This window comes from Podarcis liolepis (genome assembly GCF_965112155.1).
Source record: "Podarcis liolepis genome assembly, chromosome: 6".
Lineage (NCBI taxonomy): Eukaryota > Metazoa > Chordata > Lepidosauria > Squamata > Lacertidae > Podarcis > Podarcis liolepis.
The window spans coordinates 80,035,107-80,053,023 of NC_139559.1; the positions used below are offsets into that span (position 1 = coordinate 80,035,107).

Sequence of the window (17,917 nt, forward strand, 5' to 3'; positions counted from 1 at the left end):
CCCGCGACGGGGTGAGCTCCCGTTGCTCGGTCCCTGCTCCTACCAACCTAGCAGTTTGAAAGCACGTCAAAGTGCAAGTAGATAAATAGGTACCGCTCCGGCAGGAAGATAAATTGCGTTTCCGTGTGCTGCTCTGGTTCGCCAGAAGCGGCTTAGTCATGCTGGCCACATGACCAGGAAGCTGTACGCCGGCTCCCTCGGCCAGTAAAGCAAGATGAGCACCGCAACCCCAGAGTTAGTCACGACTGGACCTAATGGGGTCCCTTTACCTTTACCTTTAGGACAGTAATCTAGGAATGGCTAGGCCCAGAAAACCGCAAGCAGCAGTGGATTCCCAGAAGTGAGCTTTTTCAGCCCTCTGGTTCCCTCTGAAAAGTCTCTCAAGGGTGTCATGGGACCCTTCTGAACAGTGCAGGATGGGATGGGGGGGTTCTGCTGTAGAAATAGGAAACTTGCCCAAAGCAAGGAGAGATGCCTCGCCTTGTTTTGCCCAATGTTGTTTCCTCTGTTCTCCACAGCATTCCATAGTCCACACCACTCGGGAGTCTTAACCCTCTGGAAAGAGGGGCACGCGCAGGAAGGGATGGCAGCCCCTTTCTGCAAGCTTCCGTCTAACTTCAGGATCCAAACCAATGAGCATAGTTTGAGCATTTTAATATGAGGGTGGAAATGTAGAAATACCATGCAGGTGCTTAAAAATACATTTTTCACATACTTACTAGAAGAAAATCCTTTGTATATGCAATCTGATGTTAAGCCTGTTTCACTGATCGCTTTGATAGACACACTGTAGTTGGTTCCACATGTAATGCATCCCAAGAGGCAATAGTTTTGGAGTGTGTGACACCTAGCACGTCCTTTGTGCGATTCCAAAATTGCTATGTACGTCTTTGCGCCAGTCCCAATAGACCAGCTGATGTTTGTTACAGACTGTGTCACTTGAGTTACTGTGAGATCCACTGGGCAGCAAGGTGCTTGAAAGAAGAAAATACTTTGTAAGTGATTGTGTGTGTATTTACTCCATGCACAGAACTACATTCTGAGGGAGTATTTTGGCACTTTAAAATTTAAAATGATTCCCAATTGCTGCCTGCATCACAAGCTTTTAACTGGTCACCATATTTGTTCACTTATTCATTGCAGTTTCTAATAGATACAAAGGACATATATCAAGTAAACAGAGAACAAATCGGGGGTTCTGTGGGGTGTCACGGACAAATAATAGGTGCAGGTATGCTGTTGCAGTACAGTCTGTAACAAAAGAAAGGAGCTTAGCACCATAAATAATTTATGCCTTCCAAATTTCTATAGCAACCACTGATAAGGATATAAAGAAAAAGGTTCCACCAGGCAGAATAGCTGCCACCATAAATATACTGAGAATAAATATACTGTACTGATTTTTTATATTTATTTGTTAAATACTACCCCATCCCCACTTTTTATTTCCTGCATCATATTTTTTTTCCTTCAGTCACCCTAGATCAGGGATGGAGAACCTAGAACTACAACTCCCATCATCCATGGCCATTGCCCATTCTGGCTGGGACTGATGGACTCCAACAGCATTTGGAGGTTCCCTATCTCTGCCCCATATGGCCACCTACACTCCTCAAATAGAATAGCTGGCCCTGCTGGTAGACATAAGTCATTACTGAGACTAATTTTTATTTAATCTCCATGCAAACTATATTATTTAAAAATACACAGAAATTTTCATTAAATTTGGAAGATGTTTACTAATCTAATAAATGATCCATGATACATCTTGGGTGGGATTTAGTGGGATTTAGTGACTAGACCCACTGAAATTAATGTAGTACATGAGCAGAATGGAAGGCAGGCTATAGGGGTGCCAAATTATGGCCGCACACAGAGTGCCACTGAAATCTGAAAGACTTAAGTCCACCCCTGGTACCCGAGGAGGCAGTATGAGCCGGTCCAATCGCTAACTATATTTGATCAACTATTTGTATATACTTTGTAGATCCTTTGACATACTGCAAGTACTATAACTCCCAATCTATCTTTGTGATACATAAGGAGGAGTCATTGTTAGCCAGCAGATGTATTTGGATATGGGCGACCTTGGTTAAAACTTCAGCTCAGATGATGAGCTGCTGTCCCCTGTTATAAAAAGGGAGCGATACCTAAAAGGTAACTAACATCTCAGCAATTGTAACTTACCTGTCTCCAAAGGCACACTGTAACTAGGTAAGCTGTGACCTGCTTCTGTGCTTGCTACAGTGCTGACAGAGAACAGTGACCCACATGGAAGATTATGGATGGTGCATGAATTTCCCGAGCTTGCACAATGCCAAATTCCTGCCTCTCCTTTGGCAGTGACTGTGTACATCGCTTCATCATTATTGGCATGCCAGTGCACACTAATTACAGAAAGAGCATCCTTTGAGACACTTATTATTTCCGGACTACATGGAGCTGAAAGATTTTAGATGGAGCAAATTCAAACTGCATTCTTATTTATGGATTTTATGTTGCACTAAGACAGCTGTGGATTATTAAGAATCTATGATCTTAAAAAAACCCCAGTGTTACAAAGGCTGTATCCTCTCTGTCCAAGGTTTGCTCCCCTCCCAAAACATTTCACTTAAATTTGCATGTGGGTGTATTTTCAGTCTTTAGAAAACCAACCTTGAAATAAATATATTCTCCATAGCACAATCAGTTGAAAGTCCTAAAAGGTCTTAGGGTACCACATTAGAGGGGTTAGTAGTGGCTTAACTGCCATAATGCCATAGTGTTTTATGTGCAAACTCAGGGGCACAGGGTAACAAGTTGTACAATGCAAGTATGGGGAACTGGGGGTTTTCCATAAGTTGTTGGACTCCATCATTCATGACCATTGGCCATGTTAGCAGAGGTAGATAGAGATTGGAGCCCAGCTTCATCTGAAGGGCCAGTTTCCCATTCTTGGTACAAAGACCTGCCCAAAAACCAAAGGCATTAGATTCATGTTCTGTTTGGTTTGGCAGACTATAGTCAAAAGTTGTTTTTTTAACTCCTTTGAGACACAGTTGTTAGCAGCAGCAGCAACAACAACAGCAATGAACATTTTTATCTGAAGTTGGCAGTAAATCATACTTAGCATTTAAATTACAAGAATGGATAGGATTGCAGCTCTAAAGGAATCAGTGACCTAAAGTTTTGCAAATCAAAATGCCTACTAGAAATGTTAATCCCAGAGTCAAAACACACAGCTGGAGTGTAGTTAAGATGTCAGAACAGCACAAACAAAATTATCCTGCATATTCAGAGCTAGTGTGTTGGGGGAATGCTATCTCAAAATGTCCCTGGCATGTTAGCTTTATATATGCAAAATATTTTAAATGGGAGAGCACTCAAATATTTTATCTCCCAGAAGTGCAGTCTGGGAGTGGTGCAATCCAGCAAAACATACATGAGACTGATGAGTGTGCAAAACAGAGATCAGATTTTGAAACAGAAAGCAGTCTGAACTCAGAAGTTCCACTAGATATTTCCTTCCACTCAAAACAGTATGACAAATATACTCAGTTCAGTTCCAATATATGAGTTACAATGCAGTACTGGTTCACCTTTACAGCTTGTACAGTTACTTTTTAACTTGTAAACTGAAACTTGTAAATTGTAAACTGAAATAGTACCTGTTGCCACGTGTTTAGATGTGCATGATGTATTGCTGCCTCTAATTTCACTGAATGAATAAACAGTTATATTGTACTGGGTGTTACACTGGAGTGCAGAAAGGGTGCAAACTGTCGCAGTATCATTGCATAGCAATTCGTTGGTCCAATCCACAGCTTTGGTTTCATACATTTCAGCACCACGGACAGGAGACCAAACAATCTGAACTGTATCACTGGAAATGAACGCTGGGTTAACATCACTGGGGCAGCAAGGTGCTAAAGGGAAAAAAGGGGAAATGCAGCAATATTTATTTTACTATTCGTTCAATTTGCATACCGCCTTTCGTCGGCAGATCACAGGGCGGTTCACAACATAGAAATACAAAATGACAACACAAAATATATAATAAAATGAAAACACAAGCAAAGAAATATATAATAAAATGAAAACACAAGCAAAACAAACCAATTACACCCCTTCCCACTGACACACAGAAGGCCATAGAATGTTAATCAGCCAAACACCTGGTTGAAGAGAAACATTTTCACCTGGTGCCTACAGATATGTAATGAAGGTGCCTGTTAAGTTGTGGGTGAACATATCAGATGACACAGCGATTCTTCAAACAGCTCTTGTTTATTCACAGGCCAGGCCAGAACTGAACTGAAGGGTCCAGCCAGCCTGCTTATATAGAGCTCCACTAGAACGCAACAGTAACCATTTTCTTTAACTATACAATCACTGAATGTCACTTTCGATTCCTTATTTGCATATGTGGACCTGAGTGAAAACTACAGTATCCCCCTGCTGGCCCAGGGTGAGAACTTCAGTACATAATACCGCCATGCAAGCCTCCTTGGGGAGTGCATTCTACAAACGAGTTGCCACTGCAGTAACAGCCCATTCCTGTGTTGCCGCCATTTGGATCTCTCATGGAGAGGGCACATGGAGAACGGCCTCCGATGGTGATCGCAAGATCTGCGCCAGTTCATACTGAGAGAGGCGGCCCTTGAGGTATTGTAGTCCTGAGCCATTTAAGGCTCTATAGGTAAAAACCAGGACTTTGAATTGGGCCTGGAAACTAAGTGGCAGCCAGTGCAGTCGGGCCAGGATCAGTGCAATATATAGGAATATATTAGAGGTTAACCAAATAGTTCTTGATGCAATTATTGTTATGTGAAGTCACTTTGACAAGCATCTCAAAACAGACTCTGGGGCCCTGGGGTCTTCATCTCTGTGCTATGCTGGTAGCTTAACAGATGGACTGCTGATTCACATTTTGCTGCACTTCAGCACCATCACTGCAGGTGGTGGGGATGCAGCTATTAACTCAGCAGAGCTCAGCAGGTACACTAAAAGGGTACCACCTTGTCCTATTAAGTTACTGATGGTCTGTATTTTCTGGAATGGATTCAAATACATACCAGTACTTTAAGTTTGCAGATTTAATTGGATGAAAGCATTCTGTCACCCTAGCAGGACAAATCCACTTCCCCCAAAATGGTCTTTTTGCAGTCTGGAAAGTGTGTTAAAAAGTGTGGGATGAGCTAACAACTAATGGGAAGTGTGAACACACCCCATAAAAAATTAGAATGGATGCTCACTTTAGACTGGACAAAATCTACCCACCATGTACAGTAAGCTTTGTGCAAGCAATTCAAGATGAAAGCTGAGTAAACAGGTTGTCTGGAGGAGAGATGAGACTAGCTTGGCTTCTTAGTCTGAGCCATTCATCCTTCAGGAACAGATAGTGAAGCTCTTAGAGCAGGGGTAGTCAACCTTTTTATACCTACCGCCCACTAAAGCATATTTCTTGATGGTAAAATTTCCTTACCACCCATCAGTGCTCAATGGAAGAAGGATTCAGCTTGTGCCATAGAACCCCCTTCTGCCCACCTAGAATCCTGAAATGCCCACTAGTGGGCAGTAGGGACCAGGTTGACAACCCCTGTCTTAGAGTGCTAATTTTTGCTGGGTCACCTACTTGTCACCAGTCCTAACTGTTATGTAAAGATGAAGCTACTTTGTCTCATCTTCGAATCCCTTATATTCCATTTCATGTTAATAAACATGTGAATACACAAACACACAAGCACAGAGCTATTTCACCACTCAAAGCTTGTTTCTAGCTTTATATAATGCCCATGCAGATATACCAAATATACATGCAAAAAATAAACTGGCACTTACCTGTGGTATAGTTAAATATGTCACCTAATGGACTCTGCCCTGCCTTGTTATAGGCAAATACACTAATAAAATAGGTGAAGCCGCAGTCTGATTGGAAGTGACACTGGGTATGTGATGTGTTGCAGTGCACCTCCAAGCCATCATCGCTTTTCACAAAGACCACATAATAATCACCCAGGTCAACATCTGACCATGACACTGCCATGTAGCCTGGCTCATCCTCTTCAATCATTATACTTTCTGGAGCACAAGGCACTGAAAAGTCAAATTTTCAACAAAAATAATTATCATATTCTCATAGTTGAATAGTGCAGCTATTAGAAAACTCCAATAAGACAATTAGGAAATCCCCAACTGGTGCATAACCAATGGATTGGATATGCTTTTGTAGAACATCTGATCTAGTAAGTCCACATGTGCTGAAGGTTTCAGCTCTTGCTGTGCCCCAGAGCACATACAGCTAATTATAGTGAATGCAAAGATCAATTCATGCTGTGCAATTTGCACAGCAGATGTCATTATCAGTAGAAGTTTTTGAAGGAAAAGATACCTGCCCTTTCCAGGGTTATTAGTGATCGCACTTAGAAGCAAAAGCAGCAGCACTAACCCAGAAGCAGAGGCATCTATCACAAGCCTGCCTTTATAATTTGGCATGCATTTTTCAATTTAGGACCATTTCGTTAAGCAGCAGCAACATTGCTGAGTATTTTGTGTGTTAGGAGGGAATCATCCACACACACATACCAAAAAGCTGGGCTGCGTATTGAGAAACGGATTAGTGTGCTAAGCCTGTCTTAACAACTGAAAGGTGGAGAAGTAGGTGGAGCTTGTACCTTTTATTCCGCACCCACCTTTTGAACATTGCTGTGCGGTTTGTTTGCACATATTGATCTTGCAATCACCTTCTGGTACGAAAATGATCAGAAAAGGGAAAGGGTGCAGACAGGCTTGAAGACTCAGACATACATAGAGACTGCAAGATTCAGAAATACACTGAAAGTGTGAACATCTGAGCCATTTCAAAACTGTCATGCAAATGAACGCAGCAAAAATGGTTCCTGATTTGCTTCCTGTTTGCAGACTTAAAATAATCTCCACTTCTATGAACATAGGAGCAAGACAAAGTGTCTGCCTAGCCCAGCATACTATTTCCAACAGTAGCCAACTAGATGCCTCTCAATGGCCCAACAGCAGGACATAAAGACAATAGCCCTCCCTCTGTTGTTTGTCCCCAGCATCTGATATTCAATTATATATACAGCAGGGGACTGGGACCAGATGGCAACATCTGGAGGCCCAAAGGTTCCCCTTTCCTGAAACACAGTCACTGAAATAATAAATTGCAATAAGTTATAATGGCGAATGTCTACTGAACAATGCTTTCCCCCTCCACATTTGTTTTTTCTGTTCCTTAGAAAAGACAAATGGTCAAAAGTTTCTCAAAATCAATTTCCTCTACTAAACTCATCTTTTTTAAACATCTATTGTGCACCATTTACTTGTCTTTTTCCCGTACGCAATTATTTTCCTTAAAAGAAAGCAGAAACTATTATCTCTTTTCCCTGACACCTATCATCCACTGGAAATTGTATTAAGCTTGTGGTATTCTTCAAAGCATACACTCCTCCATACACCATGAACAGTACACATGAGCTGCTAAAGATCACGTACCAGTCCTGAAAGTCACAGCCTCTGTAGGTGTGCTGGAACCAGCCTCATTGCTTGCTACAACAGACAGGGAATACTCTACCCCACACTCAAGGGATGGAATAGTACAGGAACTGGACATTGTACTGCAGTTTACTCTGGAGGTGCCGCTGTGGGCTGCAATGAGGTAATTGGAAGCACCTTCTGCTAGCGTGAACGAAACTGCAGCTCTCAGCGCTCCACTGTCAAAAACAACTTGAACATCTCCTGGTGCATGAGGCCCTAAAACAAAACAAAATAACAAAATAAATATCTCGAATAAAAATAGGGCTGAATGGTGTTTCAGCAGAGGGCCTTCTCGGTAGTGGCGCCTGCCCTTTGGAACGCCCTCCCAGCAGATGTCAAAGCAATAAACAACTATTTTACTTTTAAAAGGCATCTGAAGGCAGCTCTCTTTGGGGAAGTTTTTAATGTTTGAAGCTGTACTGTTTTTAATATTCAGTTGGAAGCCGCCCAGAGTGACTGGGGAAACCCAGCCAGATGGGCGGGGTATAAATAATAAATTATTATTATTATTATTATTATTATTATTATTATTATTATTATTATTATTATTATTGGTATATATGTATCTGGATTTCTGGTGCTGATTTTATGTGCATGGTTTTATGCTTGACTTTAATAATGCACAGGGAATATATGTAACTCCTCTTTTATTAGGTCAAATCCAATGAAATCCCCATACTAGCAGAATGCTCATACAGTGGAACTTCCTCTCCTTTTTCTCCCCCATGCACTGCCTTCAGCCCTCTCAAATCTGCTCCAGAGGGTTGGGGAAACCACCAGAGCAGATATCGGAGGGGTGCAGCGGCGTGCAGCAGGAGGAGAGGCATTTCACTCATGCAATGACTTCATTGGATAAAACCCATTATCTCCAATGGCCAGGACAAATTTAAGCAGTTACATGTGAAACTAAATAGTCATTCAAACTCTTTTCCCTTTCGTTTTAAGTCCATGAGTAGTGCCATAGGTGTAAACCTTTCTTTACTGATTGTCATATTTATCTGACTCCTCCTTGACAGCAAGTGCTGGCTTGGCTTTCCAGTTTCCTCTTACTTGTTCTTTGGTTGTAGGTGAAGTCATCTCCAGGTATCCCATTAGCATCCCAAGCATGTGCCTTGATAGTATAGAGAGTTCCTGGGTCTAGATTGGAAAATATCAGGGAGTCGTTTGTGGTGTTTTCTTTCAACATGCTCCCCAAACCATCAGATCTCATGATAGACACAAAGAATCCAACAGCCATATATACAGCTCTCCAACTCACAACAATGTTGTCATAACTTTGGGAACTTGCTGTCAGGATTGGTGCAGCGAGCACTGTGAATAAGCAAAAAGATACGTTAGGTTTAGTGGGATTTTGTACCTGTGCAGATGTGGACAATATATCAATCTGTGTTTGCATCATTAGAGATGTTTCCCAGTTGATGATTTGTACTCAGGTATGCACAGTCAAGTACAAAATAAATGCATGGTATACACCTATCAATTGTGAAGCAAACATACAAATAACATTCCTTGTACAGTACAGTAAACATTCCTTGTAAAATGAATGGCAGGGATGGTCCAATACTTTACTTGCTGCTGCCTCCCCGTCAGACAAAAATAGATCATGAGGAAGGTCCATATAGGGAAAATATATTCAGATAATTCAGATGATCTCTTCCAGTGTCATATGGCTATTAATTGAACAACACAGACAATAGAAAAGACTTCTAAAAAGCTCAAAGTGGGATGGGGTGGGGCAGGTGCCTAAGTGTTAAATAATATTCACCAAGCTCCACTGTCTGGAAAGGCCTAGGGAAACAGTAGAACAGAGACAGTTTCATGCTCCATAGATGCCAATATTTTGAAGAGGAACCAGCAAGGTTGTTGTTGTTGTTTACCTGCATCCACTGGTTTTTACAAACGAAGTTTGAAAGCAACTTCAGAAGATAGAATACAGATAAGATCAATTAAAATGCAGCCAATTTAAATCCATTACAAAATTGTTAAAAACCTCATCCAACAACACAATAATGAAAAGTCCCAGCCTACCTACTAAAATAGGAGAAGCACAGTAGAGGGTCACTTAATTTGCAAAGACCTGTATAATAAATATATATATTAGCCTGGTGCATAAAAACTGACAGTGAAGGTACCAAGTGTGCTTCCTTGGAGAGAGCATTCCAAAAACAGGGGGCCACCACTGTAAAGGCTCTTTCTTGCATGGTAATGATCCTGCGTCAAAAGCCAATGAGGGACCTAGAAAGATAAAAAGGCGGTATTCTCCCTGTTGATTCCAAGAAACAGAGAGTCAGTCAAGGTTATTAGTGTAGCCTTCCTTCCAAACCTAAATCAGAAGTCAATTAAAATGAATGAGGAAGGATGTGAAACAATTCGGTTGCGAATGTATCCTTAATATCTAACATATGCGGTGTCTAAATGAGATGAAAAGATACCTGTCTTTGCTTTCTTTGAAGGTGAAGGCTGGCTTCTTCCTCCAGTGTTTATAGATCGGATTGTGATTTTATACAGTGTAGCAGCCTTCAGCCCAGTCACAGTGCCTGGTGAGTTTGTGACTACTGTTTCAATGAATGATTCTCCATCCTGTGCTGTCAGCAGGTAACTTGAAGCCCCCGCGACAGATGCCCATTCCACTGTGATACTGTTACTCAATTTTGAATAAGCTTGTTCAATAGTCGGAATCTCAGGAGCTTAAAACAAAATAAAAGAAGAGGAATAACATGTTGACATGCAAGGGCATGACTTTGCATAGCTGAATGTGACTGTTTATTCCCAAAGTACCAGCTCCGGAAGGACATGGTTTTGATGGCTCTCTTTTCATTTCTCATTATTCTGTTGGTAACACATTAGTTTAGCAGTCTCTAGTGTGAGAACAAGACAGGCAATGTGTGCCTTAAAAATTGCATTCCTCTTTGTCCTGGTGAGTACAGGAAAAGCACTTGAGCAGTATAGAATAAAACATTGCTAGGACCTGCAGGCATGCTAAGGCTTCCTAACTCACACACATCATTTAGCCAGAGGTTCTGGCACTCTGCAACTTATGGCACAGAGCCATTGTACAGGTATGACTGCATTGGCCATTGGCACAGCAGCATCTGGTACATCGCTGGATGATTTATTCATTTGGATTGGACAAAGTCATTGGGCAGTTCCAGGGGTGAAGATGGGAGTCACATCTGTACTGTACACCAATGGAATATGCTTTAGCCCCTCTGGAGCCCAGAAGGCTGGGAAATCTACAGATCCATAGTTAAAACAGATTACACACATCAGTAGTTTTCAAACTGGGTTCTGGGAAATTATTGGAAACCTCTCAGGAGGTCCTCAGTGTCAACCTCAGTAGGAAAGACAAGCTTACCTGAGGACAGCTTGCTGACCAGGAATGACCTCTGCAATGTGGAGCCACAGTGAAGTGTTGGTTGTGTTCTAGAAGAGGGACACAGTAGAATGCATGCTTTGCATGCAGAATGTCGCAGGCCCAGTCAAAAAGAATCAGGCAGCAGATAGTGGGAAAGACCTCTGCAAGAGCCTCTGGAGAGCTACTGTCAGTCAAAGTATTATGGGCTACATGGACAAATAGTCTGATCTGGGCCTGGGTAATTTGCTTGTGTCCCTGTAAGAACAGTGCTTCATGCAGTAACATTGAAAGTGGGACCTTTTACACAGTGTAGAACTAAACCTATCCAAGTGTAAGAGTGAAATAAATTACTGAAGTATCCCCACTTTTAATTCAGATAAAAATTATTCAATATAAGCAGTCTGGAAGTACTGCAGTAGAGCTTTAAAAACAAAACAGGAGGAGTAAGAGCCTATAACATGGCTGTAAGTGACTTATACTCTGTTTAACTAAATTAAGAAATAACATTAAATTAAATTAAATTAAATTAAAAGGCATCTAAAATGTAAGCTTGTGTTTTGAAACACAGCCAGCAATTTCATAACAAATAAAAATAGGGTTTCAGAGAGTTTGGCAATATTACAGGAGCTGTTCTTCTGCAAGCACAACAAGCTCTTAATGAACAATATTTCCATTGTATTTAGCCAAGACATTCTTTCATTCAGTGCTAGTCAGCCAGCTGGTCAGATATGTCCCCCTTTCCCACCATGTGTAAGTATGCAAAGCATTCTTTTAAAAAAATTAATAGAGAAGCATTGCTATCCATTTCTCAGATGTTGGCACAGTGATCAGAACCGTATCAGGCCTGATGCCACCACATGAAAGCAGTGGAGCCATCATGGAATCCAATGGATACCTGACTGACTCAGCCGCTCCCTCTCTCCAACCCATTTTGGGACCTTCCACTGTGGCACTTCCACTAGTCCATTCAATGGGCAGAAAAGGGTGCTCTGTACCAGTGGAATAACGCCAGCCTCACTCTGTAGGCAGAGACTTGCAGGACTAGGCAGAGCAACGCCTCTGCGCAATCCAAACTCCCTCCCCCAGCCTGGTGCAAAAGGGATTTGTAATCAAATGCCCACATCTGGCAAAGTTTCACAGTGCCATTGGTGCAATCCTGCTCAGTTAGGCTGCTTATGTCTCACTGACTTTGATAGGATTTTTAGCATGGTTCTATGCATGCATACCTAGAAGTATACCCCATAGAGTTCCATGGTTGTTATATATGATTTCAGCCTTATGTAACTTGACTATATTCAGAACAGCAGCATTTTTCTTTTTCTTTTTTCTGTTAATGATTCAGTAAAATATAATAATATAAGACTGAAAAACCTTGGTAGCTTTTATTGGGACTATAGAAGAATATGTAAATCAACTCTATTTATTAAAACCAGGAGTGGGAAACATTTTTCAGCTGGGGGGACCACTTTATTTTGTGAGCAGCTTTACAAGCCGCACATGTTAGGAGCAGGCAGGTGCAGAAGCAAAAGTGGGGAGAGTAATGGGCATGACTTACCTTTGTACTGTAGGCTACATTTGAGGCATGCAAAAGCCAGAGGTTCACACACACACACACACACACACACACACACACACAACCTTCTTTCCTGGCCAGCAAGAAGGCGGTAGAACAGGGATGGCAAAGGATGGCCATCCTGATACATTTTGGCACCTGAGGTGAACCACAAAATTGTGAGGCCCCCATGCCAGGGAAGGAAGGGTAAGTGAAGATCTACGTCAGGAACAAAGGGGAAAGATCTTCATCAGGACCAAGGGGGTGAGTAAGTTCTACATTAAAAGTAAAAGGTAAAAGGTAAAGGTAAAGGTCCTCTGGATGGTTAAGTCCAGTCAAAGGCGACTATGGGGTTGCAGCGCTCATCTCACTTTCAGGCCAAGGGAGCTGGTGTTTGTCCACAGACAGCTTGTGGCTAGCATGACTAAACCACTTCTGGCGTAACAGGACACCGTGACAGAAATCAGAGTGCACGGAAACACCGTTTACCTTCCCACCACAGTGGTACCTATTTATCTACTTGCACTGGCATGCTTTTGAACTGATAGGTTGGCAGGAGCTGGGACAGAGCAACGGGAGCTCACTCCATCTCAGGGATTCGACCCGCCAACCTTCTCTTCGGCAGCCCCAAGAGGCTCAGTGGTTTAGACCACATCGCCACTCGCTTCCAAAGTTCTACATTGAGAACAAGGAGGGGGGAATCAAATCAAACTTACCCAATGGCTGTTGTGGGGTAAGGGAAAGAAGCACACTCTGAACTGTGCTAGGAGGGTCCAGCCCCCCAGGGGAACCCAGAGGACAGACCCAGTCATTTGCTCCCCAAGGGCAGGAGGAGACCATCAGCTTCTCTTATTGCTATAGATTGCTAGAGGCGGCATGGGGCTCGGACTCCTGAGGAGGAGGCAGATCCGGCCTGCAGCCGGAAATGCATTCTTTAGAGGCCAGAACTGCTATCCCTGTGGATCCTGCCACACAAGGCGGTTGCCTCACCTTGCCTCATCGATGGGCTAGTCATGGTGTGGCCTCAGGACAGGTTGTGGCCTATGGAGAGGCCAAAAGCCAGACTGAGAGGCCTCTAGGCCTGAGGCTCCCCAACTCTGTTTTAAACCATCTCATACTAACCCGTTAACTGCATAGTCTGAGCCTCAGCCAGTATAACTCCATTCTTGTCTATGGCGTCCACTTTCACAGTGTGGATTGTGTTGGGAGCTAGCGATGCAAGAGCACCTACAAGTGTGACGTCACTGAAACGGGCTGACGAGGAGTGTCCCACTGTGTTCAAAGGGGTTGCCATGGCTCTGTATGAAAAGGCTCCGGGGAATTTGGGCCATTGGAGATAAACACTTCTTGACGTCACATCGTAAACGGATACAGTGAAACCTGCAAAGTATACACATGAACAGTCAGTCTCCTTGCCTTGTAACAAGCTGAAATCAAAGGGCTTTTAAACCACTGATTTCAGTGATCTGCTCTGTGATTTAGTTGGCTGTCACCCATAGGCTACAATCTAGAAAGCTGGGGAAAATATCAACACCAGCAGTAAATTTATTAGTCATTCCCTACACCCATGGAATTTTGCGAGCCTATAGTTTTATAAGGAAGTTAGGTATTTCTAACACAACTACAAGTTTCCTGGATTAAAAAAAAAATTAAAGGAAGGCCTTGGAAGTTAAACTGGTATAAAATTAAAAGGCATTTGTTGTGCAGTTATTCCTGTTAATTCATGGGTTTGTAATTACTAGCTTCACGTGCAAATTTTTATTGTTTTGGAACCTAATGCAACCCACACACTAGCCATTAGCCGTGACAAATCTGAATCAAAAATAAGTACAAGCAAAAGGGTTGTCACGCCACAAATAATGATTTCTGCATCTCCCTTACAGTTCACTGCTATATTGTCCAGGGTCTTCTTTCTGATGTTTTTGGCTCCCAAAGCAAAAAGGGCAACTTTATGAGTCACTGAAGTGTTTACATCACTAAGAAGCCATAGGATCTTCTCTGCTGGGGAGAGACATATTTCCTGTACAGACGGTAAGGTGAAAAATCATCTCCTGGGTCCAATGTATAGTCAGCAATATAGTAAATAGTGCAAGATGTCTTCCACCTGCAGTTGCCCACATATACAGAGTCCGCCTTCCTATGGTATCCTGTTATATCATCCATCTAGGTCGGCGGAGGGTATAGCTTGAAAATGCAGCTCAGTAAAAGCGAATCTAAGTGAGGCTGGCTGGAGATTCGACAGGTAACTGACTCTAAAATGGACTGTTAGTAGAAGGGGGAACAAAGGAGAGCATTTAGAGGATTTGATTGCTTGCAGATCACGTCGTGATTCTGTCCAGTGGCACCAATCCCTTAATTGGCATTTGTCCATGGATATAATCTCTAGCTTATGGAAATAATAAGAGTTCCAATAATGTTGGGTGTTAGATTTCCACCATTGGCTGTTTTCCAATTCCTCATTGCACAGGGCTGGCAAGCACTCACAAGGCATGGAGGACAGTCTTTACAAGTCATTAAATATGGTGCAATCAGTTATTGCAGTTAACGTTGGCCATCCAGCTTCCGTGCTTAAGAGTGAGGTTGCTGTTCCCTTGGGTAAGGAAAACAGTCTCTCGAGAAATTGGTTTTGCACCATTTCTAGCCCTTTAATAGCACTCCCACCTTCACCCCTTGTCTTTAGGATCATGGCCACTGTTTTACGGACTCACAGCATGATCTTAACCATGTGATTTGTACCTATTGACTACTTACGCTGGATAGTTATGCTAATAAATTTATACATATTTATTAAAAATGGAACAATACTTATTAAACTGTAAGAGCATAATCCAAACCCCCACTTTCATGACTGGACAGGAGAACAAGGTTTAGGATGGTGTGCAGGTATATTTCTGTCAAATACCACTGGTGGTGGTGGGGGACTCCACTTCAAACTTTGCCCAGCCATCTTCATCCAGGTAGTTCTACTAGTAGGAGAATATGGGGAGACCTAAAATGGGATGTTTTGGGGGTGGGGGTATTAGTGGCTTCAAATCTGCCGGGTTCAAAAACCTGCTGGATTTTAAAAGTTGTGTAAACCCAAGTGGCCAGATCCTTGAATCCCTCTGCCCCACTGTCTGTCCTAGCACACAGTGCTTCAGATGCAATAATGGAGCCACACAACTCTGCTTCTTCCTGCGTTCGGATTACTATGCCTGACTGCTATCCAATACTTTGGAGCAAGCCCTACTGAACTCAGTGGGACTTCCTTACTGTTGCATTGTGTTGCACAATAAGATGTCTACCAAACATGGGCTTTAATTTTCTCCTGGGGCCCACTAAAAGAATAATGGCAAGAGAAAAATACCTGTCAGATTTTACCTGTGTTCGCTGAAGGAATCTGTAAAAGATGGTAGAAAATTAGTAACACAGAGAAAAACTCTTTTCAGATTCCCCCCACCCCCTTAACAGCAGACTCCTAAGTAGTTTACTGGTAAGTAATTCCTGGTATGTTCTATGGGATTTACTACCTAGAGTTTAGGATTGCAGCATTACAGTCCATTAGTTTCTTGAGCAAAACAAGCACAAAGAATGATCACAATAATATATTATTTTATTCTGGCTTGTTAAATCCACACCTGCTACAAAGCTATTGATGAGATTTGACACTGGCATAGCTGTCAACTTTTCCCTTTTCTTGCAAGGAATCCTATTTGGAATAAGGGAATTTCCCTTAAAAAAAGGGAAACGTTGACAGCTATGGACACTGGTGTGCAGATCACATTATGAATTCAACTTTCTCTCCTGAATCTGCCTATTGATCCAGAAAGGGAAAGAATCCAGTTGTTGACAGACAGGCATTCTAATCTCAAACACATTAACTGGACGTAAATCCCATTGTTTTCAATTAAAGTTTCGTCCCCATAATCTATTAAATCTAATAGGAGAAAACCTCATGCACAGGAAAACTTCCATCTCATATTGCTGATGTAGCTGCCTATCTAAATGCAGATTCCCATCTCTGGCAAGAAGATGTGTATTTTGATGTGAAAAGGAATCAATGTGCACTGGAGGTCATTGGTTCTAAGGTGCACTAGTTGAAAACCTGAGAGTCAGGATTCAGTGGAGCAAACTACCTGATCAAATTTACTTCTGACAAGCTGAGTGGAAAGCCACAAGAGAAAACCTACTAGGAAGTATGGGAAGGGTCATGGCTCAATGCTTCGCATGCAGAAGCTCCCAGATTCAACTCCTGGCATTTCAAGGTAGGATTGTGAACATCCCAGGTAAGAGCCATTGCCACTTAGCATAGATAATATTGAGCTAGACAGACCAATGTTCTTACTCAGCTTCCTAAATAAATAGCCACCAAATAAATGTACTGAGGTCACATAACTCTGTTTTCCATCCAGGGTTCTAACAGCAAGAAGAGATTTCAGAGTTACAAATTAATCATTATTACCAGCAACACAGATTAAACGAACTTTTAGCCAATTGCAATATACCTTTCAAACTGTTTGTGGATTGAAACTGCCTGGGTTTTGAAATGGCAATAAAGATGCGTTTTCCTGTTGCACGGTCTTACAAGAGGTTTGCACCAAACAATACATAGAAAATAAATAATTAAGTAATTTATTGGCAAGATATTACAATTAACATGTTTTGACTCAAGCTGCACATAGCCAGAGTAAAAAAATTCAAAAACTGGAGTATTTTTTTAAATATTGAGAATAAATTTAAATTTATTAATTCAATAGGCAGCAAGTTATTTCTGAAAATGCTTAAGAGATAAACTGTTTGGACTTACCATTTTAATGTTGATGAAAATTAATCCAGAAAATATAAAATGTTTACATCTTCTGCCAATCATTCTTCAAGCTGGACTTCTAATTCCCAGTTCACTTACAGATATAATGAGATTACCAGCCAGAAGTTAGCAAAAAAATAACCTTTCCACCCAAAATAATCAGTAAGTCTTGGAGGCAGTGAAAGCATTCCAAGTTTGTAGCTCCTCCTCTAGCCACAGCTAGCCTATAAAAGCTGGATTATTGATTGACTCCAGTTAAGCATTCTTGCCTATTTTGTTTAATCAAATACAATTATTTATGACAGCTGAATAGTGAGGCAAATGTTACACTCCACTGCTTCTGTCTGTGACACATAATTTTATTGACTGATAAAAGAATTGATCCAAGTTCTTAGCCAGAAGTGGCTTCAGTTCCTTAGCCTGCAATCCTCTACATGTTTCCCTTGCAGTCCAAATGAATTCAATATACTTTTCAATAGATATGCATGGATTTGTACTATAATACTGTTACACCTCCCGATTTCCCACTTGAAGTACAGTATGCTTAACTCTCATTCCCTCTTTCGATGGGAAATATTTATGGTCTCCTAAGTAGCCAATTTCACATATAAAAAGACATGCGCTTACTGGCTGGCACAGCATAACAATGCAGTAAACCAGGGGTCAGCAAACTTTTTCAGCAGGTGGCTGG

At 41.8% G+C, this 17,917-nt stretch overlaps 1 protein-coding gene across 9 annotated transcripts in view; it reads right to left on the reverse strand.

The window, feature by feature from the left end:
• Window positions 1-17,917, reverse strand: part of FNDC7 (fibronectin type III domain containing 7) — a 21,612-nt gene extending 3,695 nt beyond the window's left edge. Inside the window, exons 1-12 of one of the 9 annotated variants that reach the window (XM_083511027.1) lie at window positions 17,854-17,906; window positions 17,227-17,450; window positions 15,801-15,819; window positions 13,563-13,820; window positions 10,889-10,984; window positions 9,966-10,220; window positions 8,584-8,844; window positions 7,492-7,749; window positions 5,821-6,075; window positions 3,648-3,905; window positions 2,188-2,442; window positions 275-974 (exon numbers count right to left, since the gene is read on the reverse strand). In XM_083511027.1, coding sequence (XP_083367153.1) covers window positions 301-974; window positions 2,188-2,442; window positions 3,648-3,905; window positions 5,821-6,075; window positions 7,492-7,749; window positions 8,584-8,844; window positions 9,966-10,220; window positions 10,889-10,984; window positions 13,563-13,820; window positions 15,801-15,819; window positions 17,227-17,289 — 2,652 coding nt within the window. In that variant the 5' untranslated portion in view covers window positions 17,290-17,450; window positions 17,854-17,906 and the 3' untranslated portion in view covers window positions 275-300. Of the gene's footprint in view, window positions 1-274; window positions 975-2,187; window positions 2,443-3,647; window positions 3,906-5,820; window positions 6,076-7,491; window positions 7,750-8,583; window positions 8,845-9,965; window positions 10,221-10,888; window positions 10,985-13,562; window positions 13,821-14,321; window positions 15,329-15,786; window positions 15,820-17,226; window positions 17,821-17,853 lie in introns of those variants that run through there. The other 8 variants (XM_083511034.1, XM_083511029.1, XM_083511028.1 and 5 more) reach the window with 8 other exon arrangements.